This window comes from Zalophus californianus, chromosome 4, assembly GCF_009762305.2.
Source record: "Zalophus californianus isolate mZalCal1 chromosome 4, mZalCal1.pri.v2, whole genome shotgun sequence".
Classification (NCBI taxonomy): Eukaryota; Metazoa; Chordata; class Mammalia; order Carnivora; family Otariidae; genus Zalophus; species Zalophus californianus.
Genome location: NC_045598.1, coordinates 7,229,177 through 7,254,241, shown reverse-complemented (window position 1 = coordinate 7,254,241; position 25,065 = coordinate 7,229,177). Strand labels below are relative to the sequence as shown.

The 25,065-nt window shown below is 48.7% G+C and overlaps 1 protein-coding gene across 1 annotated transcript; it reads right to left on the bottom strand.

Moving 5' to 3' along the window:
• Positions 1-9,181: 9,181 nt before the first annotated feature.
• Positions 9,182-23,277, bottom strand: RBP7 (retinol binding protein 7). Its single transcript, XM_027577858.1, has 4 exons — positions 23,123-23,277; positions 12,473-12,651; positions 12,246-12,347; positions 9,182-9,430 (listed from the first exon to the last, which is right to left on the bottom strand). Exons 1-4 carry the CDS (start codon positions 23,193-23,195, stop codon positions 9,380-9,382), a joined length of 405 nt encoding a protein of 134 aa, XP_027433659.1. The 5' UTR covers positions 23,196-23,277; the 3' UTR covers positions 9,182-9,379.
• Positions 23,278-25,065: the final 1,788 nt, after the last annotated feature.

The following is a 25,065-nucleotide window of genomic DNA, read 5'->3' as shown; positions in this document are numbered from 1 at the left end:
TAACTGACATGAATACTCAAGTTGGCGCTTTTTGCCTTAAACTCCTGGACTGGAAGAAAATTGTGGCCATTAAGGATCTCTTTACTGGACTTCTCATTCTTATAGTCATACTAATGATAGGGAAAATCTGTGTCCTAAGATGGCCGACTGAGCCAGCGAGAGAGTCCCAGTCCTTGCCCCCGGGGCGCTTCCAGGTTCTTCTCCCTGCTCTCCTTCCCGCCCACCAATCCGGGTTCTTCTCCCTGCCCCGCTTTGCGCACGCGCTAAAAGTGCCAGTATGCGGAAGTAGCAGTGTATAAATTGCCCCTGTTGTTTGTGCTTGGGGCTCAGACCTTTGGAGACCACTCTCCTCTGAGCCCTCTGGCGTTAAGTAAACCTCTGATCCTCCAAGATCTCCGGGTGCCACTTGGTTCTTCCATTGGGCGATCCAGTCCAGGTTCGGGAACATTTGGTTCCCTGACCGAGAAACCCAACCGCGCTGGCCCACTGTTGCCACTGGTTTGGGGGCAACGGCGGGGCGGTGGCGGAACGAAGGACCGAGGGATCGTAAGGGAGAAGGCGCGCCCTGCCTAATTTTTGTCAGTCTCCTGCCCTGGTCGCCTCGGGCCGGCTCTGCTCTGCTCTCCCCACCAGACTTGAGAAGACCTGGCAGGTGAGGACCTGGTCCCGACGTTGGATTCCGGTAAGGCCTGGGGCCCCAGGACCCAGACAGGCCCACCCCCACTGGAGTGGAAGGGGAGCCTGATCACCTCCCAGAGACCTCTTAGAGGTCTCACAGGTAGGGATTCCGAGGGAGGGAATGTAATAACTTCTGGAGTGTGAATGTGTGAGTGAGTGTGCAGTCCGTCCTGGCTTGCTCAAGCGGACGGATTCTGTGACTTGATGGGCGGGCACCCTTAAGGTCCCCAGAAGCCTATGGAGTCTGAGTGGGCCCGTCAGTGATTCCGTGGTGAATGGCATACAGTCTATGGTGGCATCGGAATAGTTTCCGATCATAAGTCGTTGCTGAGACCACTATGGCTAAGCCCTCACCTAAGCTTCTTCAGGACACGGCCAAATGGGCATCTGATTGGTCTCCTCACCTCAGGAGGCACCCCCCTTTTGTCTCTGTGCCACTGCACACGGGGACATCACCGTGGGGTCAGGGCAGAGGAAACCTACGGTTCTAGAGACCATGATCAAAAATTTCAGGAAGGGGTTTTCAGGAGACTATGGAGTCAGGATGAACCCTGACAAGTTGAGAACCCTATGTGAATTGGAATGGCCCACCTTTGATGTCGGGTGGCCTTCAGAAGGGACATTGGATGTCCCAATGATTCATCGAGTATGGTGAGTCATAACAGGAGAACAGGACACCCTGACCAGTGTCCGTACATTGACTCCTGGCTAGGAATTGCTCAGCCCCTTGCCCCCTGTGTGCAATTTGCTTGCAGTAGGCAGGGACAGGCCAGGGTCTTAATCGCCTCATCCAAGCGACCTAAAGAAAATCAGCAAAAGCCCCAGTCTCCACAAATCCTAGCTGGAGATCCGAGGACAAACCGACCCTGTCCCCATTGTATGTACCCCCAAGAGGGGCTACACCTGGCCCTTCAGCTCCAGACACTCCACCGCCATCAGTTTCACCGGTGCCCCCAGGCCCAGAGGATCCACTGGCGCCCCCAGGCCCAAAAGATCCACGTTCTCCAGGACCAGCAGCCAGGCTGCACCCCAGGCCAAGTGCAGGCGCCCTCCAAATGCTGGTTTGAGAGACGCGGGAACCCGAGAGGCACAGTGAAGACGGGACGGTCCAGCCCGGCCGTTCCATGATGTATTATCAGCCCTTCTCCACCACCGACCTCCTCAACTGGAAACATAACACCCCATTCTACTCTGAGGAACCACAGGTTATGGTAGACCTCATAGAATCCCTCTTCCAGACTCATCGGCCAACCTGGGAAGACTGCCAACAGTTACTCTGCACCCTGTTTAACACAGAGGAAAGGAGGAGAATAATGAAAGGTGCACAGCAGCACCTAGAAGAGCACACATGCAGCCTGGGCTCATACGGCCGCATCCAAAAAGCACCCAGCATGGGACTTCACCACAACCAAGGGACAGTCCCACATCCACCAGTACCAGGAGGCCCTCCTCCGGAGAATCCGGGCAGGAGCTAAGAAACCCACGAACATGACTAAGGTACCCTCGGTCACTCAACAACCGGGGGAGTACAGATGGATATACACTCCATCTGACCCCGAGGCACAGGAAAGCCAACAGATGGTAAACATCTCCTTCGTGGCTCAGGCCGCCCCAGACATCAGAAAAAAACTTCAGAAACTAGAGGGTTTTGCCGGGATGAACATCACCCAACTAATAGATTGCCAATAAGGTCTACATGAACAGGGAAGTCGCAGCCGAATGGGAAGCCGACAAAAAGCTGAAAAAGAAAGTCAGCCTCCTCGCCGCTGCCCTGAAAGAAAAGGACAACACAAAGACAAGACCCCAACGACCGAAAGGGGAAAACCCAGAACCCCCTTGGCAAGGGATCAATGTGCCTAGTGTAAAGAGAAAGGGCATTGGAAAAAACAAATGGCCCAACCTGGAAAAGGCTCAAAGGCCCAGCTGCTACCAGGAAGAACCCCGAGAGGAGGACTTCATAGGCCTTGTGGGAATGGACTCAGACTGAGGGGGACCGGGCTCTTTCCTCCTTGGTCCCCGTGAGTCCATGGTGAGAATGAAGGTGGGGGGCCGACCAGTGACTTTTATGGTTGATACTGGGGCTGAGCAGTCTGTTGTCACCTCCCCAGTGGCCCCTTTCAGCAAAAGGACTGTGACCATCCTTGGGGCCACCAGGATGTGGGCGATACAACAGCCCTTTTACCAGGCTCACCAGTGTGAACTCGGGGGCCACAAGGTCCGACATGAATTCCTTCATCTGCCTGATTGCCCCATCCCTCTCCTGGGCCGAGACATACTCTCCAAAGTTAGGGCTCAGATAACCTTTGAGCCCACTGGACACACTAGCCTCTGACTGAACCCAAGGCAAGAGGAGACGGGGTCTCTAACACTAGCAATTACCATGCCAAGGGAAGAAGAATGGAGGCTATTCTGTGCCCAGGCCCAACCAAGCAGCCCGCCGGAGTTCAAACTTGCCTTCCCTTCAGTATGGGCTGAAGACAACCCACCTGGACTAGCCCGGAATTGGGCCCCTATCATTGTTGGACTGATCCCAGGAGCCCAGCCTCAGAGGCAAAGGCAGTACCCCCTTCCACAAGGGTCATCATCTCCCTGCCACAGCCCCAGACAAAAAGGGGCCTGCGAGAATTCCCGGGGTCTGCAGGATTCTGCCGCATCTGGATCCCTGGGTTCTCGGCAATAACAAGACCCCTCTGTGATCTCTTAGGGGGACCAGATTGAGAACCCCCTGCCTGGACTGAGGAGCAGAAGCCACTTTCACAGAGATAAAGACCGCCCTGGGGCAGGCTCCAGCCCTGGGCCTACCAGATGTAGAAAAACCCTTCAATCTCTTTGTGCATGAAAAGGAAAAAATAGCGCTTGGGGTACTCACCCAGACTGTTGGACCCTGGCAACAGCCAGTTGCTTCCCTGTCAGAGAAGCTGGACCCTGTGGCAGCGGGATGGCCGCCATGCCTCAGGGCACTGGCAGCCACAGTCCTACCCATCAAGGAGGTGGACAGACTTACCCTGGGGCAAGACTTAACCTCAAGGTCCCTCATGCAGTTGTGTCCCTCATGAACACACAGGGACACTGCTTCCTTTCCACCTCTTTGCTAGCACAATACCAAGGGCTCCTCTGCGAAAACCCGAGGGTCACCCTCGAAACAGTTAAGGACATTAAATCCAGCAACCTTTCTCCCCACAGAAGAAGGGGAACCAGACCATGACTGCTCTGAGGTGACTGATGAAGTCTATGTGAGCTGTCCAGATCTGCGGGATCAAGCCATAAAGAATCCAGAGCTCAGGGCGCCTGGGTGGCTCAGTTGGTTAAGCGACTGCCTTCAGCTCGGGTCATGATCTTGGAGTCCTGGGATCGAGTCCCACATCAGGCTCCCTGCTCAGCGGGGGGTCTGCTTCTCCCTCTGACCCTCTTCCCTCTCGTGCTCTCTGTCTCTCATTCTCTCTCTCAAATAAATAAATAAAATCTTTAAAAAAAAAAAAAAAGAATCCAGAGCTCATGCTGTTCAGTAATGGCAGCAGTTACCTACAAGAGGGTGCCCAGAAAGCGGGTTATGCAGTAACCACAACCACTAAAGTCCTAGAAGCTAAGGCATTACCAGCTGGATGGTCAGCTCAACGGGCTGAATTATATGCCTTAGTCCAAGCCCTCACCCTTGGTGAAGGCAAATGAGTCAACATCTACAGTGACTCTTGGTATGCCTTTGCTACTGTACATATACACGGAGCCGTCTACAAGGAAAGGGGCCTCCTAACCACCACAGGAAAAACAGTCAAGAACAAGGAGGAGATACTGAGGCTCCTTGAAGCCGTCTGCACTGTAAGGGACACCAGAAGGGAGATGACCCCATAGCTCAGGGAAATCGTCTGGCAGATAAGGCAGCCAAGACCTCAGCCAGTGATAGACAGAGCCCCTTCCCTCACCATGGCCCTAACACCCCCGGAAGAAGTCCCTCCGCCCAGTTAACACTGAAAAGGAAAAAGAATGGGCCATGGCTGAGGGAGCCACCCTGACTGAAAAGGGGTGGTGGATGATGCCAGATGGGCACATCTTTGTTCCAACAGCAACTGGAAGGCATCTAGTCAAGGAATACCACCGACTCACTCATCTGGGGAAAACTGCATTAGAAGCTCTTCTGAAGATGCACCACTACATCAGTCAGCTGCCGGCACTATGCCGAGCAACGAGTGAACGGTGCCTAACATGTGCTAACAATAATGCTCGGTCTGCACCACAGCCCCCGCCAGGTGTCCAGAGGTTGGGAGCAACCCTCTTCGAAGATCTAGAGGTAGACTTCACAGATGTGCAGCTGAGCAGGGGGTTCAGCTATCTCCTTAGTAATAGTATGCACATACTCTGGGTGGGTTGAAGCCTTCCTGACCAGGACGGAGCAAAGCCAGGAAGTAGCTAAAGTCCTCTTGTGGGAGATCGTGCCCCAGTTCAGCCTGCCATTGACAATCCATAGTGACAATGGACCCACCTTTGTGGCAGACATTGTACAGGTATTGACCAGATCTCTCAACATCACCTGGAGACTCGACACTGCTTACCGGCCCCAAAGTTCAGGGAAAGTAGAGCGAATGAATCACACCATCAAGCGAACCTTAGCAAAGTTTTATCAGGAGACTAACCTCCCATGGCCGGATCTGCTACCCCTAGCTCTCCTGCGTGCTTGCTGCACCCCCAGGACGTCAGGTTTCTCCCCATCCGAAATAATATATGGACGGCCTCCCCCGTGCTTGCTTGGGAAGCCTTCCGGGAAACTTGCATCAGGTTGGAGATAAAGGGATAATGGAGCAGGTTCAGGCCCTGGGGGCCACCCTAAATAAATTTAAAAAGTACACCATTGAGAGGGCCCCAATCTCCTTTGGGTCTCAGGTACACTCCTTCCAGACAGGGGACTGAGTTTGGAAAAAAGACCCCCTCAAACTGCAGTGGACAGGGCCCCACACTGTTGTTCTAACTGCCCCTACTGCCCTCAAGGTCTCAGATGTCACCCTGTGGGTCCACCATTCTGGAGTGAAGAATGCTCATCATTTGGACGGGGAGCTGCGCCAGTGGAGAGTCCGGCCAGACTTCACGAACCCGCTCCGGCTTCACCTTCGACGAGACCCCACCGACTGATGGACACCTGCTCCCCGTGGCCCCTGGCTCTCATCGGTGTGCTTTCCCTCATCTTGGGAGTCGGACTCTACACTGTTGCCCCTCCTGACTGGACTTTCCCCCAGAGGCTTACTATTGTCACTGCTTATTGGGTGTCCCTAGGGTGTATTACTGCACTTACTTGTCCACGGCTTTCATCTGCTGACGGGTTAGCCGTGATGGCTCCCTCTACCTAAGGTCAAAGAGCCCACCTTTACTGGCCTCGATCCCCCAAAACAGGCATGGGCTCGACTTGCTCACGGCTGCGCAAGGGGGGCTCCGGCTCTTCTTACAGGAGGAATGTTGTTTCCGTGCTAGTGAGTTGGGGGTGGTCCAAGAAACTCTGACCCAGTTACAGGAACGAGTGCATCGCCGGTGGGAATCACTCCAGCGGACACCTTGGTGGGATGCCCTCTCACAGTGGTTCCCTTGGTTCGCCCCCCTCGTCGGCCCCCTCCTATTGCTTCTCCTCATAGTAGCCTTTGGGCCTTGTATTCTTAATGCCCTTACTAGGTTTATCACTGCTCAAATTGCTAAAATCAGACTCCAGTTACTCCTTACTCACCGTCGCCCCTCAGAAGATGAAGATGATGCCCTCTAAACTAGGTGTTTAAAGGGGCATCAAAGGGGGGAATAAGGAAAATCTGTGTCCTAAAATGGCCGTCCGAGCCAGCGAGAGAGTCCCAGTCCTTGCCCCCAGGCTCTTCTGGATTCTTCTCTCTGCTCTGCTTCCCGCACACGCCAAAAGTGCCAGGTATGCGGAAGTAGAAGTGTATAAATTGCCCCTGTGGTTTGTGCTCGGGGCTCAGACCTTTGGAGACCACTCTCCTCCGAGCCCTCTGGCGTTAAGTAAACCTCCTAGCCTCCAAGATCTCCGGGTGCCGCTTGGTTCTTCCATTGGGCGATCCAGTCCAGGTTCCGGAACATTCATCTTAATGCATTGTCTTTTTCAGTATCTCTCCGCTTGGTGTCGAGATTCCATCCCTACAATGCCCTCTCGTAACTCCGCGATGTGTTCCCCAACTGACCAATAATTGACCCATAGGTAGGGACATCTCTACGCCTCTATTCAGCAGGAAGACGTTACAGAACATGCGACCTTCCACCTTCACCACCTTCCATCTAACCACCTTAAAGATTTAAGGGTCAAAATTGTACAGGGCAGGGAATGATGAGGGAGCAGAAGGCTAGCTGAAGACAAAGCACAAGCTGACACCCTGCAGCCTCCCCCCACCCCCAGGGTGGGAAATGTGTGGCCTTCTTCCAGGGATGTCCCAACTATCTTAATGTTAATACCTTGCTAGAAGGGAAAACAACGTTGCCTTGACAACGACAAGACCTTTGGTATCTTGTAGGTTGGTCCTCTTTAGCATATGAAAGTTCTTTTGAAACCTCCCTTTTCCTTACCTCCCCCGAGTCCTGAGTATAAAATCACCACTCCTCGAGACCCCAGTGCCACAGCTCTTTCTGCCCACAGCTCCTGTCCCTGGTCTTTAATAAACCACCATTTTGCACCAAAAAGAAAAGAAAGATTACTCACCACATAATTCTCAAATCTGGTGTCCATCTGCCAGCTCAGCTAATCCACTTACTACCTGATTTCGACCCTGAAACAATTTCATAGTCTTTCTGTTTGGGGTCACCATATCTAATTGGACCCACAATTGCCCTTTCTCTGGCTCTAACGTCACTGCTTCTAAGGTCAAACTAACAAGTCGGTTTCTGTTAGTTGAAACAAAAGTTAGATCTGATGCTCAGACTTTAATTTCCTCTTGAATTCTGTTACTTTCTGAAGTCTATAAGCTCCTTTCAGGCATAGACCTTTCCTCAGCTATTGTCCAGGGAGCCCCTAAAGCCCAGCTTAGAGCCTAGCTCACCGTGGGCACTCCTGACTTCCCTTACCCCACGCTGACTCTGTGATCCAGCAGTTCCACCCGTCTGAACTGGTCACTCCCTCACAGGCCTCCCTGAAACTATCCCTGCGTTCCTTGTGCTTCTCAGCCAAACGCACCCTGTCTGTACTTGCTCACCTCCCCTACTTCCACACCCACAGCATGCTGGCTCAGCACCAGCCCTGCCCCTGAACCAACCTCACCGAGGCAGAATGATCCAGCTTGACTTACTGCTACCTCAGGCATCTCAGTGAGTGCCCACCACTCCCCGGACCCTGAAACGTTTCCTGCCTTTGTTTCCTGGCTGCCCCCCTGTTTCTCCAGCCCCTCTGGCCACCCCTGCTAGTGTACCCCTTTGGGCCTTAGGTTTCTCTCTCCTCACTTGGAGCACAATGTCCCTGGGGCACCTGGCTGGCTCCGTTGGTAGAGCATGCCACTCTCGATTCTGGGGCTGTAAGTTCGAGCCCACCCTGAGCGTAGAGATTACTTATAAATAAACACAATATCCCAGACAGTCTCATCCATATGCAGTTTATGTGCTTCACATCATCTCATCCTCTCCTGATGGCCTGGCTTAAACTGGGCACAGGTCCCTCAAGATCCAGAGCTCATTCTTCTGTGTTGCCTTCTGATTGGCTCCTACCTTCCTTCCTACAGCTGCCTGAACCCCAAACAGGGCATCTCCCTTGACCCCTCCCCTTCCATCATCCCTACAGCTCATCGGCTCATTGACCACCTTGGACTATGAGTCTGGGTCCTACATGATTAGCTTTTTCTCTCCAGGCCCGAGTCCATTCACTGTATTTGAGACTTGGGCTCCAGGTACTCCTGATCGTCACCACCTCACGCTGGGATTTCTAGCAGTACTTTCTAAACTGGCTCCCGAATTGCATCCCCCACCTAGAGCCTTTTCTCCCCTGTGCATTTGGGGTTCCCTTCTGTGAGCCAACCTGGCTGTGCAGATCTGCTTAGAGCCAGGCACCATCTTCCTATGACTTTGGGGACAAATCTTAGCTCTGTCGCCCAGCCTTCCAGATTCTTCATGAAAGGGCCCCTGCCTGCCTTCCAGCCTCCTCTGATATCTCTTACCACTTCATCCACATACACTCCTGCTCCAGCAACACAGTCTTTCAGTTCCTCAAACGTCCCTCCAACTTACCCCTAACTTTTTACCTGGAATGCTTCCCGATGCTTCCTGCCCGCCTGTGCTTCAGTTCTAAGCCTGGAGACCACCTCCGCTACCCCTGACCCCTGCTGCCACTTGCTCATCCCCAAAAGTCAGGCTTCCCCTCCTGAGTTCTCATAGCTGCCTCTACTTATCACGGCGGTTCCGATGCTTGTTTTGTCCGTTTCCTCACTAGACCTTGAAGACGGAATTACATCCTGTTCATTGGTGTGTCCATGTTGCACCTAGAAGGCTTTCAAATACTTCTTCAAATAATGGGATACACTAAATTTAGAAGGAAAAAAAGTCAGGGTTGTTGGACAGGTTTATTGAAACGGAGCCGTTTTGCCCCAGTTAGAGTAAATGGCTTCTGGTACAGGCTGTGGGACATCTCTCGGACCACAAGTTCCCATCGCCAAACCAGGACAGACGAACATCTGTTCATGTGGGGATAGATTTCAACGTTAAGCTGCAGTCACACATGGACTCTGTGGCTGGATACAGCTCAGGCTCTCTGGAACGTCTGTTTGCACACTTGGCCTTCACAGAACATTTCCTAGGGACAAGGAGGTATAAGAGGAGAAAGAAGATGAGAGGGCATGCAGGCTATTATTGTTACTTAATACTCGCAACACTTCTGACTCCAGATATGCGGTGTCTTTTCCAACTGGGTGTCCAACAATTCAATTCGATTCTGACACTAATGACCCAGAGCTAGCGCACACCCCACAGGTTAAGTAAGGCTCAGTCCCGAAAACTGTTCCCACTTCAGACATCTGTTCCGAGTCCCAGGCCACCCGAACTTCTGACGGACCAGCTATGAACGGGATTCCCATGACCCCCTCCTCGGGTTCAGTAATGTGCAAGAACGGTTCACAGAAACACTCTTTACATTTACAGGCTTATTATAGAGGATACAAGTCAAGAACAGCCAAATAGATGCATAGGACACAGTATGGGGGTGCGTGTGCGGACCGTCCATGCCCCTTCCAGGAGTGACGCCGTCCCAGCACATCAATGTTTTCACCGACTAGGAAGCTCTCCAAACCCTCGCGTTTAGGGGTGTTTGTGGAGGTTTCGTTACATAGGCATGATTGATTAAATCTTTGACCATCTGGGAGACCCCAACCACCAATCATCTCATTAGCCTACAGGAGACACTCTTAATTACTCTGGAGGTTCCGAGGGTTTTAGGAGCCATGTATAAAGACCAAATACTTATTTTGTATTATATCACAGCATAGCAAGATTGCCCTGTGAGTATCCTCAGAGGAAGGCTCCTTCTGTTCTCTGCTTGGGCAGAGTTCATGGATATGCCAAGAAGGATGCATGCAATTTGAACATTACTTCTTACAACCAACTCACCTGTATATCCTCAAACATATTTGTGTTTTCCTTGAGGTTCCATATTACATTTTTGTGATGGCAAGTTTCTTAATTTTGTTTCTATTGTCAGAAGAGTATAAGATTTATCAATCTAGAATCAAAATATCTTTTTTTTTTTTTTTCCAGAGAATGCTCCACACCCAACCCGGGGTGTGAACTCATAACCCCGAGATCAAGAGTCACATGCTCTATGTCTGAGCCAGCCAGACGCCCCCAAAATAAAAATATCTTCAATGCCTTTGTAATCGAAAGACCACCCATGTCCAACTTTAAGATAAGTGCTCTAATTTTGTTTTCGTGGGTCTGGCTTAGATTTCTGTACATTAAGGCAAAAAGGCATAGAGTTGAAAGCACACATTTTTATCAGATCTGGATTTGAATCTCTACTTGGCAGCCTTGGGGAATTTCTAAATCTCAGTCTCTTCATTTGTAAATGGAAAAAATAGTGTCCCTTTCACAGGATTGTCTTGAAGACCAAAATAGATAATGCATACAAAGATTTAGCACAGTAATTGAGCAAAAAATCATCACTCGAAAAAAGTAAGCCATTATAATATATATGGCAAGAAGCAATTTTCATTTAAAAAGCCATAATTAGGGGCACCTGGGTGGCTCAGTCGTTAAGCGTCTGCCTTCGGCTCAGGTCATGGGATCGAGCCCCGCATCGGGCTCCCTGCTCGGCGGGAAGCCTGCTTCTCCTTCTCCCACTCCCCCTGCTTGTGTTCCTGCTCTCGCTCTCTCTGTGTCAAATAAATAAAATCTTTAAAAAAAAGCCATAATTAAGCCTTGATGTACAATTTTATACCTTCTCTCTCTCTCTTTTTTTAAGTAGGCTCCACGGCCAGTGTGGAGCCCAATGTGGGGCTTAAACTCACAACCCTGGAGGCGCCTGGGTGGCTCAGTCGTTAAGCGTCTGCCTTCAGCTCAGGTCATGATCCCAGGGTCCTGGGATCGAGCCCCGCATCGGGCTCCCTGCTCCGCGGGGAGTCTGCTTCTCCCTCACCCACTCCCCCTGCTTGTGTTCCTGCTGTCGCTATCTCTCTCTGTGTCAAATAAATAAATAAAATCTTTAAAAAAAAAAAAACAAAAAACTCACAACCCTGAGATCAAGACCTGAGCTGAGATCATGAGTCGGACGCTTAACCGACTGAGCCACCCCAAGCGCCGCTATACCTTCTAAATTATATTTCAAAATTATTGATCAGCTTGAGCTGTAACTAGTATGTTCATGAAGTGCTGGTGGCATCTGCAAGGAGACGATCTTTCGGAAGTAAGGCAACTAAGTAGAGAGCGGCAGTGATGTGAATGCCTCTGACAACACTCCTCTCTGTGAATTCTTCCTCAGGAAATAAATCCACGGATGCAAAAGGCTCTATTTACATAAAGTTAAGCAATAGCAGAAAACACCCTAAAAACAATACTCCTGGACACTGAGACTATGGAAATGTTTTCTAAAAATGAATAGTTCACCAACCTGGTAGAATACTAGGAAGCCAGTTTGCTACCTTATTTTATGTATATAAAATATATATTAAGGTAAATGTAATATATGTATGTATTATATTAAGAACTGTATTTTTTTCTTTTTAAAGGTTTTATTTATTAATTTATTTGAGATAGAGACTGAGAGAGAGCACAAGCAGGAGGCGGGGAGAGGGAGAAGCAGGCCCCTCACGGAGAAGGGAGACTGACCCCGGGCTCCACCCCAGGACCCTGGGATCATGACCTGAGCCGAAGGCAGACGCTTAACCGACTGAGCTACCAAGGTGCCCCTCTATATTTTTTTCCGTTAGTACATGATGAATTCAACAGGAAAATTATTTTGAAACCTGGAATATGTTCTGTCGTAAATGAAAAAGACTACTTCACCAGGCACTGGAAGGTAACATGCCAAGTTGAAAACAGTGGGTTGGAATGACGGAAACACTGTCATGGTTTAATCCTGTATCATCTCATGGGACGTAAGAACAAAGTGTGGCAAGTACCAGGTGAAGTTTGTCCCCTTCGATCCAATGGGTCCAGCCTCTGTTCTTCTTCTCCCCCTTCTGGACACAGGTGAGTCTGTCATTGTCCCAGGTGACCAAGCTCTGCATGAGACAGGGGAGAAGAGGTTGGTTTGCTATGGCAGGCTCCTCAACGGGTACTAGGAAGGCCCAGTTAATCTTGCAAAATCAAGAGCCTATGTTATCATTTGATTTTTTTTTTTTTTTACCTTGCATTTCTTGTTATCCAGGCCCTTATTATCCTCATCAAATTCTTCTCCAACTTTAAATGTAACAAGGTAGTTCCTCAGGCTGCTGTATGTGTGGATGGTAAAAGAATCCCCGTTTTGCTCAATCACTTTCTGTGGCTTCAGCAACTTGGCTATCTTACGAGTAGCAAAGTCAATACCTTAAAAAACAATTTTTATTTATTTTTTGTTTTATTTTTATTTTTTTAAAGATTTTATTTATTTATTTGAGAGAGAGAGAATGAGAGATAGGGAGCACGAGAGGGAAGAGGGTCAGAGGGAGAAGCAGACTCCCTGCTGAGCAGGGAGCCCGATGTGGGACTCGATCCCGGGACTCCAGGATCATGACCTGAGCCGAAGGCAGTCGCTTCACCGACTGAGCCACCCAGGCGCCCCTAGAAAACAATTTTTAAAAAAGAAGTCTCAACGTTGACTCGAGATGCAAAAGCAAAGAATTTGGCAGCTGTCCTCAGACCATTGTATTTCTTTTTTTTTTTTTTTTTAAGATTTTATTTATTTATTTGACAGCGAGAGAGACAGCGAGAGAGGGAACACAAGCAGGGCGAGTGGGAGAGGGAGAAGCAGGCTTCCCGTGGAGCGGGGAGCCCGATGCGGGGCTCGATCCCAGGACGCCGGGATCATGACCCGAGTCGAAGGCAGACCCTTAACGACTGAGCCGCCCAGGCGCCCCGGAACCATTGTATTTCATCACTAGTGTTTCTTTTGTAATTTCAATGCCGTTTGCTGCCAAAATTGGATCTGTAGGGCGTTGTCCTGGTAAAACTCTATCCAGAGGCTTGATTAAAAAGCTTGAACCGCTTTCCGGGAAGAGTCATTGGCCGGCTGTGCCTTCGGTAATAATGGATCTGAAGCGGGGCCTGGGAGAAGCAGCTCTGGGAGTCCCCCCAGAGGCAGAGAAGAGTCCAAGGCACCCAAGCGTACAGGACTCAGGCCCCAACCCAAACGCAAACACAGCAGCTCAGCCTTTGTCTGCTTTGTGTATTTACACTTTGGATTAAGACAGCATTTGTTAGAGACAACGGATGCATCACTGAACTCTACCTCTGAAACTAGTAATATAGTTAATGAATTGGATTTAAATAAAAATTTTAAAAGCATTTGAACAGTTTCTAAACAAAAAAAGTCAAAAGCCACTGTAAATATGCATATACTACTATCCATTTAGAATTTTTTTTTTTTTTTTTAGATTTTATTTATTTGACAGCGAGAGGGAGAGAGCACAAGCAGGGGGAGCAGTAGCAGAGGGAGACGCAGGCTCCCCTCTGAGCAGGGAGCCCCATGCGGGGCTCGATCCCAGAACACAGGGATCATGACCCGAGCCAAAGGCAGACGCTCAACCATCTGAGCCACCCAGGCGCCCCCAAATCTTTAATAAACCCTAAAACGGGACGCCTGGGTGGCTCAGTCGTTAAGCGTCTGCCTTCAGCTCGGGTCATGATCCCAGGGTCCTGGGATCGAGCCCCGCATCGGGCTCCCTGCTCCGCGGGGAGCCTGCTTCTCCCTCTCCCACTCCCCCTGCTTGTGTTCCCTCTCTCTCTGTGTCTCTCTCTGTCAAATAAATAAATAAAATCTTAAAAAAAAAACACAAAAACAGAGTCACACACAGAAATATGGAATGCTGAGAAGATCCAGGTTTTGATATAGACAGTGGATTTGAACCCCATTTCCCTTTTAGTAGCTTTGAGCATATTATGTAGCTAAAGGTAACTGTTGCTGTTTTATTTTACTTTATTTTTTTTTAAGATTTTATTTATTTATTTGAGACACAGAGATAGAGAGAGGGAGGGAACACAAGCCCTGGGAGAGGGAGAAGCAGGCTTCCCGCTGAGCAGGGAGCCCGATGCGGGGCTCGATCCCAGGACCCTGGGATCATGATCTGAGTGGAGCGCAGATACTTAACAACTGAGCCACCCAGGCACCCCTACTTTATTTATTAAGTAATCTCTACGCCCAACTTGGGGCTCAAACTCAAAACCCCATGATCAAGAGTCACACGCTCTACTAATTGAGCCAGCCAGGCACCTGTTGCTATCTTAAGTAGGGTAGCCAGATGACACTTCAGGCAGGAGCTAAATGAGGGGAAGAAGCAAACCATGCAGATTTCTGGGGAGAGCATAAGGCAGAGATCACAGGGAGCCCAGGGACACCAAGGAAGGGTATGCCAGATGGTTTCAGGAACCACCAGGAGCCTGGGGTGGCTGGAGCAGAATGAGGGAGATGAGGAGCCGAGAGGATCATGAGTTGAAATGTGGGGGTACCATAAGGACCACTGGGCTCTAACTCAAGAAAATGTAGATGGGTGCCACTGGACCATTAGGTGCAGGTGACATGGTCTGATAGGCAGTCAGCCACTACTCTATGCTGGCTCATCACCTAGACATTTCTGTGAGCCACAGAGCATGCATGGTTCCCCCATTTAGGATTATCCTACTATGTAAAATAAAGTCCCAAGAATCTTCATTTCAGAGAATTACATGCCTTAATGAAGGTAGTTTGGTTCCAGAGTTGACCCCTGTATCATTTTTTAATTTTTAATTTTTTTAAGTTTTTTTTTTTTTTTTTAAGTAATCTCTACATCCAACGTGGGGCTCGAACTTACAACCCTGAGATCAAGAGTCACCCGCTCCACCGACTGAGCCAGCCAGGTGCCGATCCCCATTTTAATTTGTTTGCCTAACAGATTTCCTTTTCATCTGACATGAAACTGCCACTCAGGGCTTCACAGAGAGCCTTTCCAGTCCAGAAAACTTGGCCAAGCACGGAGCAGGGCTCCTTCAGCATCTCATTAACCCCAAAATAATATAAATGTCCTTATTTTGAGAAAACTTTTTTTTTTTTTAATACACCTAGAATGCAGGGTTTTAGCTTGAGCTGCAAATGATCCAGTCTTAACTGGTTTTCAGCAATGTTTAAGCACTGGGGCTAACGCCTTAAAATACTTATCCCATTATAAATAGACCAAGCCAAATTTAAAATAGTTATTGCTGACTTTCCTTAAACCCTATTCTGTAAGTCAAACACAACCGACCAACTCAACAAACAAAAAACAAACTTTAGATTATTACTTTACATCAGTTATACTTTTAAAATCTGTGAGCCCGGGGAGCCTGGGTGGCTCAGTTGGTTGGGCGACTGCCTTCGGCTCAGGTCATGATCCTGGAGTCCCGGGATCGAGTCCCACATCGGGCTCCCTGCTCGGCGGGGAGTCTGCTTCTCCCTCTGACCCTCTTCCCTCTCATGCTATCTCTCATTCTCTCTCTCTCAAATAAATAAAATCTTTAAAAAAAAAAAATCTGTGAGCCCCACACTGGGTGTGGAGATTACTTAAAAAAAAAAAAATCTGTGAAGTGATTCATTGCCAGTAACTTTATAATCCGTACTACCATGTTGTAATTGTTACTGAGGGCTTGTCGTTTTAAAGATGAAAATTTATTTTTTTTTAAGATTTTATTTATTTATTTGAGAGAGAGAGCACGAGCGGAGGGGTAGGGGTAGAGGGAGAGGGAGAAGCAGATTTCTCATTGAGCAGGGAGCCCCACAAGGAGCTCAATCCCAGGACCCCGGGATCATGACCTGAGCTGAAGTCAGATGCTCAGCCAACTGAGCCACCCAGGTGCCCTTAAAGATCAAAATTTAAATCAGCCTAAGGTCTGGTCAATTTCGGCCATTCCACCTCAGTGGTCCAAATGGCTTTGTGCTTGTAAGGCTTTTATCCAGGCTTTTCCATACCATTAGGTTTTTCCGTAGGAAATAAGACATTCATGCAGAAGGAAGAGATGATCTAGCTATTTTGCATTCTATTACAAGTGTGTATACCCTTTAGGGCAGGATCTCAAAGAAGCCGACAGACATATACTTTTCTAAACTTCATCTGTTCACATTAACCCTTAATCCCAAAGCCACTTCTAATCTTGAGGCGACGTGGGTTTTGGAGCCAAAGAGAAATTGGTTTTAAATCCCAGCTTACATGGTGATCTCCGGCAAGGTGATCACACCACCACCTTCTCGTAGTCATCGGGATTAAGGACGATGATGGGGACAGAATGGTGAACACCTGCAGCCATTTAGCAGCTGGTTCCTTCCTGCCTGGAGCTTCACACCCTGGGTCTTCCTTGGCCACTGTGGGGTCCACCAGGAACTCCCAACCCCCAGGCTACCTCCTCCAGACTTTTTTTTTTAATATTTTATTTACTTATTTGAGAGAGGGGTGGGGAGAGCACAGAGGGAGAGAGGGAGAAGTAGAGCCCCCCACTGAACAGAGTGCCCGATGCGGGGCTCAATCCCAGGACCCCGGGATCATGACCTGAGCCGAAGGCAGACGCTTAACGACTGAGCCACCCAGGCGCCCAAAAACAAAACATGTTTTAGTTCACTGTGTAAAGTCATAATGATGTAGGAAAGATGTTAGGGTTCAAAGCTGATGGCCAAGAAAGAATTCTTGAGATGTCTTTAGTTTTATTAAAGCTTGGGGACATGATCCGTGGGCAAAAGGAGCTGCACTGGGGTCATGACGAGTGGCCCATTATATACTTTTAAGTTGGGAGGGGGTCAGGGATAGCCTAAGTCTCCCAGATATTTTGGAAACAAGGTTTCCAGGATCCCGGGGAGCTAGCTATTGTTAGGAAAAGGTCCTTTATTACTGTTCAGTAAAAACTCAGTCATGAAACTCTTCAGATGTATATCGGTGGGTCATATGCTTGGAGGATGATTGCCAATATGTATCTTGGGGGGTAGAGACAAAGGAAGTTTCCAAAGGAATTTTATATGTTAAAGTAGACTTACAGGATCCCGGGGGTCGGGCTAAGATTGCCTTCTGCCCTTAGCAAAGTGTCAACACCGAGGCACCTGAGCTCCCAGAGGAAGGTTACTCTGCCTGTTTCAAGGACTTGTCAATGGGCTGTAGGAAGTAAGGAAATTTAATTTTTCTTTTTCCTTTCTTTCCCACATCAATAAGACATGGTGAAGATAGGAGAGAAGGCTAATTCATAAAATGTACTTATTAATCAATTCAAACAACTGCATTTAAAAGGAGTTTCAATTTTTTAAATGTAATACAGGATTTACTGTAGATTTTCTACTAAAGTCTCCTTGCAATAAAATATACCTAACATAAAATTTACCATTTTATCCATTATTAGGCATACAGTTCAAGGGTGGTAAGTAGTTCCACAGTGTTGTCCAGCTACCACCATTATCCAATTCCAGAATTTTTTCATCCTCCTAGGCAGAAACTCTGTTCTTGACGGGGCATAGGTCACGCTCCCCCAGAACATGGTAGTTTGGCATACTGAATTGTTCAAGCTGAAAGAATTTGAGGAATGGTATGTGGGAGAAGAGCTCTCTGACCTTACCCCTAAGCAGGTCCTAAAACCGTCATACGAGAGGCGCCTTCTCGACAACGGAGGTTAGGAGCATCCTTATCTCTGAAAACCTGGGACACAGAAGGGAATCTGAAGAACAGAGCTTGCTAAATTTCTACCTTTGCTTGTTATGTTTCATTTCTAGAATTTCTATTTGTTTCTTTCTCGACTCTGCTATGTTGCTTTGTATAGATTCCGGTTCTTTGCCATAATTAAGCTCAGCATAACTGCTTCTTGTTCTATTTCAGATAATCCCAGTGTCCGGAGACCCTGTTTCTGTTGTTGTTTCTTCGGATTCTTGCTAATAGGGTCTTTTAATTTTTTAACAGCTATACTGAGGTATAATTGATGTACAAAAAAACAGTACATATTTAATATGTGCAATTTAATGTGTTTGGACTTAGGCAAACACCCATGATACCGTCACCACAGTCACAGCAACAGACAGAGCCAACACCTTCCAGAATTTTCTTGTCATGTGTTTTTATCTCCATATGTACTTGTTTGTGATTATTTCCTGGGCATTGTTTCTGTGGAGTGTGCATATAGAGCTGGCATGACGTTCTCTTCCTCCAAAGAGGGTTTTTTTTAATTGCTTTTAAGGCCACTAGCTGTCTGGGAGCACCTGAACTCAAGTTCAGGTCTTGAGATTTTTCTGGACCACCAAGATGATTCACAGTGAAACTACAGTCTGTTCAAAAGCTGTTTACTTCCAGGTCTCCCTTACTCCTCAGGCGGACCTTTCCAGAATCCCAGCCCAGAGTAGGGTGTTTATAGAGTCTCTACCCCTGACTGACTCAGGACTCCCACTTTTGCCCCCTGCCCCCCAATCCCATGCCGCTCCCCAAACTGCAGCTTAGTCTCACAAACACCCTGAAGGTAGGAGCCATCCGAAGAGCAAGGCTCCCTTCTCTGGATTCTTATTCTCTCCTAGACCTTGACATGACAATTCTTTATTATTTTGGTAGCTCTCGCATGTTCCTTAAGAAGCTTATATATACGGGCGCCTGGGTGGCTCAGTTGGTTGAGCGACTGCCTTCGGCTCAGGTCATGATCCTGGAGTCCCGGATCGAGTCCCACATCGGGCTCCCTGCTCAGCGGGGAGTCTGCTTCTCCCTCTGACCCTCTTTCCTCTCGAGCTCTCTATCTCTCATTCTCTCTCTCTCAAATAAATAAATAAAAAATCTTAAAAAAAAAAGATAAAAAAAAAAAAAGAAGCTTATATATACATACATATAAACTGTAGAAACAATTCAAGATCTTGCTCTCTTCCTCCAAAGAGGATTTTGTGTTTTGTTTTGTTTTTTTAATTGCTTCTAAGGCTACTGGCTGTCTGGAAGCACCTGAATTCAAGTTAAGGTCTTGAGATTTTTCTGGACCACCAAGATGATTCACAGTGAAACTGCAGTCTGTTCAAGAAATATATATATATATATAGTCCAGCTTAATTTAGCTATCTTCTTTGGGAGAGTTAGTATAAATTGATTTGCCATTAGCAGAGGCAAAAGTCCTCAGGAAAGGTCTAAATACTTCTGCATAAGTTGGCATTAGAACATACATAAACATGGACAATAGGTTTTACAGTACAGTTCACCCTTGAACAACACTGGGGTCAGGGTTAAGGGAGTGCCCACCCCCCCGCCGCCCCGCACTTGTGTGCTCCGTTGAAAATCCTTGTATAATTTTTGGCTCCCTCAAAACTTAACTATTAACAGCCTCCTGTTGACCAGAAGCCTTCCCGATAACACAGTTAATACACACTTTGTATGTGTATTATGCTATATTCTTACAATAAAGCTAGAGAAAAGAAAATGTCATTAAGAAAATCGTAAGAGAAAATACATGAACAATTCTATACTGTATTTATAAAAAAAAAAAATCCTCATATAAGCAGACCCACTTAGTTCAAACCTGTGTGTTCAAGGTCAACTGTAGTTATATTCTGCAGTTGTCCCAAGGACCACTTGACACATCAGAGAGCCCCAGCACTTCTTAAATTTTAATTGGCATCTGAATCACCTGAGAATCTGGTTAAATGCAGATTCTGATGCTGTAGATCTGGGATCTGGGGTGAGGCGCAGAGTCTGCAAGCTAAGAAGCTCCTGCTAGTTCTGAGTAACAAAACCCTACCCTCATCTGCTCCTGAGCCCCTAATCTGCCCAGGGGAGACTGGGTTGACCCTGGAGGCTGTGTTCTTTATAATGTTTGCCAGATCACTTTCTTCCCAGCTTATGAGGAACTGGCAAGAGGTTTTAAGTCTGATTTCAGCTATCATATAAAATACAAGAGATCTCTTGGTCCGTAACTGAGATCCTTAGAATATCCGATCTGGCCCAACTACCTTGTTTAACAAAAAGGGAAACTAAAGGAACTCAGAAGTTTTGTAACTTTGATTCTATGACCACAATCAATGGCTAAGCTAGCTGGGTTTCCGGTGTGACACTCCGTTACACTCAACAGTCTCTCTATTCCAGAAATCCTTAGCATGCTTACATTTCTTTTGGAAAACAGATTGCAAGTAAGAGTTACATGTGTTATCGGGATCCAGTATCTTTCTGGAACCTGAACCAAAAGTAAGAATAGGGGTTTGAGAGGCAGGATGCTGACTCAGTACTACATGGCTTAGTCCTCTGGGACGGGAGTTGGATGATAAATAAATATGTCAAGTAAACAAATAAATGGCCTCTGCTAGCCTCTAGGACCTAATATGGTGGCAGATCATTGTTAAGCCTCTACTGACATCATGGAAAAAAAAGGTATCAAACAAGGGATCATAGCAGAGCATACCGAAAAGCAAGACAGTGTGGGGACAGGAGACGGATGGTACTATACACATGTGAAAAACACTAATTCTGACATTCAGAAGGCTGCTTTTTGTGTTTTGTTTTGTTTTGAAAGATTTTATTTTTTATTTGAGAGAGAGTGAGAGCACAGAGGGAGAGGGAGAAGCAGACTCTCTACTGAGCAAGGAGCCCGATGCGGGGCTCAATCCCGGGACCCTGGGATCATGACCTGAGCCGAAGGCAGACACTTAATGACTGAGCCACCCAGGTGCCCTCAGAAGCCTGCTTTGTGATACCAGACGGACTTAGCACAGGATGTCTTCCCATACTTGGAATGGTGACTCTTGACTCCATTCCCTGTTGTCTCAGAGGTTTGTTCTAAAAGCCACGGAGATTGTCACAAACACAGTACACAGCAAGGCAACATTCGAAGCCATCACCTGACATTTAGCCTTTATCCCCCACACAAGTAGCCAGATCGCAGCCAGATAAATCAGGGAAGAAAGCACTTAGGGTCACATGTCACCACTAATTTGGAGGTGAGCAGGTAAGTAAAATATCAGGACCTACCACCTTTGGGAAACATAAGCATTCATTCCTACTTAGAATTGGAAACAAAGGAAATGAGATTCAGGTTGAAGGGTGAGCAGGATATGCCATCCCAAAATAGGCCACTCTGGCATACTGATTATATGGAACCGAAGGTACCTGGGAAGAAGCCGACAGAAGCAAAGCTCTCTGCCCTCCTCCATTTGCCTAAAAGCAGGACATAAATTTGTCAAGTTGTCCCCTCTCCCCTCTGGTCCAGGACAGGCAGAAGTTAGGGAGGCAACTCTGGTCTCTTAGCAGCCTAGAGATGGCCCCAGAACTTACATGATAAACCTTCCCAACCAGCCCCTTTGTTAGTTACCTTCCCCACAATTCGCTCCCCAGAAACTAAACTCAAAGTCTCCGTCTTGTCACTTCTCGACAAAGTTACTACTCTTTGCTAAGATGCCCTACAGACTCGCTCAAGTTCCAGCCACGCAACATTTGAGTGCACCCAGGTGCCCTCCCCGCCCATGTGCAACTAACTTCTGGTGGTTAAGCTGTCTTTTGTTCGTCTAATTTACCCGGCCCCAGCCCAGGAACCTAGGATGGGATGAGCAAAGTATGTCTTTCCTCCGCTGCGGGGTTTTATGGTGGTCTGAATCAGAGTTAGCTTGAGAAGCCCCGGACTTCCCTACCTGGTGTGAGAAGGGAGGAGAGAAGCCTACCAAAAGCACAGAACTCTTAAAAACACACTGGAGCCACAGAACTGTACATTTCAAAGGGCTTAAATGGCCCATTTTATGTATGTATAGTTTACCACAATTTTTTTGAAAAGAAAAAAAATCGGACCCCTCCCTCCGTCTGAACTTACAGATGGAGAAACAGGCCCAGTGTCAGATAAGGAGAAGCCAGAGCAGCTGCTGGGTCCCCATGCTCCCAGCAGCTCTAGCCACTGATGGGTGTCACTTAGGGGAAGCGCTTGGCACCGAGGTGCTCTGATGCCCCACATCTGAAGAATGACAGAGCAGGACAAACTGGGAACCGGTAAGGAAGGGAGGCGTTCTACCATCAAGGGCGGGAAACATTCTCCAAGCCCTCTGGGAAGCAAGGACATGGGTCAGACCCCCGCCACCCCTTACACACCCCTGGCGGCCACCAAGTACCCTTCCCTCTCAGGCGAAGAAGCGACCCCTCTGGGCACCCACGACTGTCGCCCCCCCCCGCCCCTCGCCCGGGCAGGCCCTGCCTTCCCTGGGGCCGAGGGTGGGTGGCCACCAAGGGGTCTGGATTTCCTGTCCCCACTCAAGACCTGGAGGGGAGCGGGGAAGTCAGAAAACTAAAGATTTCCAAAACGGTTCCCAAACTCCAGCGGGCACCAGAGTCGCTGGGCGGGGTGGCGGGGACCTCCTGCACCATAGCACAGCCGGGAGCTCGGACTCCGAGGGCCGGCGACCTCCCTAGCAGAGCCACCGGGCTCCGGGAAACCCAGAGCCCCGCCGCAGAGAGACCGGGACGGGGATCGGAGCCCCGAGTCCTCCTGCGAGGTGGCCGGCGCCTCAGTTGTCCGCGGTGGGACAGGAGACTTGGCCACCGGGCGGGTAGAGACCGACGGGGGCAGAGGCGGACCGAAGGGGGACGGGGGAGATGGAAGGACGGGGGGGGGGGGGGGGGGAGACGGAGGATGGACGGGGGAGGGTACGGAAGAGGGGGGAAGGGGTGAGGGGACGGGGAGACGGAGATGTAGGGACAGGGGGTTGGGGGGACACTGGATGGTCGGGAGTAGGGCCACAGGACGGGGAGACTGGGAAATGGAGTGGGGGGGACGGAGAATGGACGGGACGGACGGAGGAGCGGGAGACGGACGGGGGTACGGGGGTGCCGGGGTACGGGGAGACGGCCGCCCCGGGAAACGGACGGCAAGGCCAGGCCCTCCCTACCTAGGGCCAGCATGTAGCCCTCGAAGTTGTCGCTGCTGAGCAGGTTCCAGGTGCCGCTGAAGTCGGCGGGCATGGCGCGGCAGGGCGACGGCGGCCGCGGGCGGCGGGGCCTCGGCTTATCTGCGGGCCGGGAGGGGTGGGGGGAGGCGGGCCGGGGCGGGCCCGCGAGGTGACAGCAGCGCGGGGCGGAGCCGAGCCTGGACGCACCTGCTGGGAAACCCTCTGGGCTCCGGCCGGCCCCGCGCGTGGCCACCCCTGCTTCCTGCGCCTTCCTCCTCCTCCTCTTGAGCTCTAAACCCTGGCGCGCCCCACACCGTGTTCCCGGCCACACTTTTCCCCTCTGCCTGCATGGTAATAATGACCGAGGGAATTCAAACGCATGGCATCAATTAGCGTCTCCGGCCAAGAAACCCAACTCTGGTGGTCTCAACATACGTAGAGGTTTGTTTCTCTTAACTATCAAGCAGTCCCGGGATGGGTGATGATTTGGCAACTCCCCAAGGTCAAAGTGGCGTCGCTGTGATTCTCCTGGCCTTTTATGCCTGCTGGTTACGTCGCCATCATGAACTGGCCGCTGGGTTTCCAGCCAGGACATCCACGTTCCAGGTGAGAAGGAAAGGGGAAAGCACCACCTGCCATTATCCCGTCATTAGATTTCTGTTTACAGTCATTGGCCAAAGCTATGTCACATGCCATTCTTTTTTTTTTTTTAAGATTTTATTTATTTATTCGACAGAGAGAGACACAGCGAGAGAGGGAACACAAGCAGGCGGAGTGGGAGAGGGAGAACCGGACTCCCCACTGAGCAAGGAGCCCGATTGTGGGACTCGATCCCAGGACCCTGGGACCATGACCTGAGCCAAAGGCAGACGCTTAATGACTGAGCCACCCAGGCGTCCTGTCACATGCCACTTCTAACTGCAAGGGAGCCTGAGGAATCTCCCATCTCCTCTTCAGTCTTGACAGTAGAGAAAGGCAACAGAGAAGAGGGTTGGGAATGGAGGCTAACCTTCAGTATTAGTCACAAACACCATCCATATAGGCTGGCTCCAAAACTTAGAGTCTATTTCTTTTTTTTTTTTTTTTTTTTTTTTTTTTTTTTTTTTTTTTTTTTTTTTAAAAGATTTTATTTATTTATTTGAGAGAGAGAGAGAGAGAGAATGAGAGATAGAGAGCACGAGAGGGAAGAGGGTCAGAGGGAGAAGCAGACCCCCTGCCGAGCAGGGAGCCCGATGCAGGACTCGATCCCGGGACTCCAGGATCATGACCTGAGCCGAAGGCAGTCGCTTAACCAACTGAGCCACCCAGGCGCCTTAGAGTCTATTTCTGATCTCACCCATGAGCTCCAGACTCTCAAATATATCTTTATATTTAATATACATATTAAATATAAAGATTTACATTTATATATATTTCAAAATATTTATATTATTTATCTTTATATTATATATTAAATATAAATCTTTAAATATATACTTGTATATTAAAGATTTTATTTTTTATTTTTTTATTATTTTATTTTAAGTAGGCTCCACACCCAATGTGGGGCTTGAACTCACGACCCTGAGATTAAGAGTTGCATAGTCTACCAACTGAGCCAGTCAGGTGCCCCAAGATTTTATTTTTAAGTTCTCTACACCGAATGGGGGGGCTTGAACTTACAACCTGGAGATCAGGAATTGCATGCTCTACCAACTGAGCAAGCCAGGCGCTGCAGACTCAAATATATTAATAGTTAACATTTATTGAGCGCTTACTGCGTATATTATCATTCGTCACAAAATCTTACTTCTCCAATAGTTACATTATTATGTCCATTTGACAGAGACAAAAACTGAGACAAAGAGAGGTTATACAGTTGGTGGGAGAGTCTGGATTCAAACCCAGGCAGCCTGACTTCTGACTTCCTGTGCCACCTCTCACTTCCTGCTTGGTGTCTCCAC

What these genes read in the sequence shown, in the direction of transcription:
- RBP7 (XM_027577858.1), bottom strand. Translation starts at nt 23,195, where the DNA reads ATGCCCGCCGACTTCAGCGGCACCTGGAACCTGCTCAGCAGCGACAAC. An exon ending in GGGCTACATGCTGGCCCTAG is followed by an intron (nt 12,652 to 23,122) that starts GTAGGGAGGGCC and finishes TTGTTTTTTAAG; the next exon opens with GTATTGACTTTGCTACTCGT. An exon ending in TGGATAACAAGAAATGCAAG is followed by an intron (nt 12,348 to 12,472) that starts GTAAAAAAAAAA and finishes TGTCTCATGCAG; the next exon opens with AGCTTGGTCACCTGGGACAA.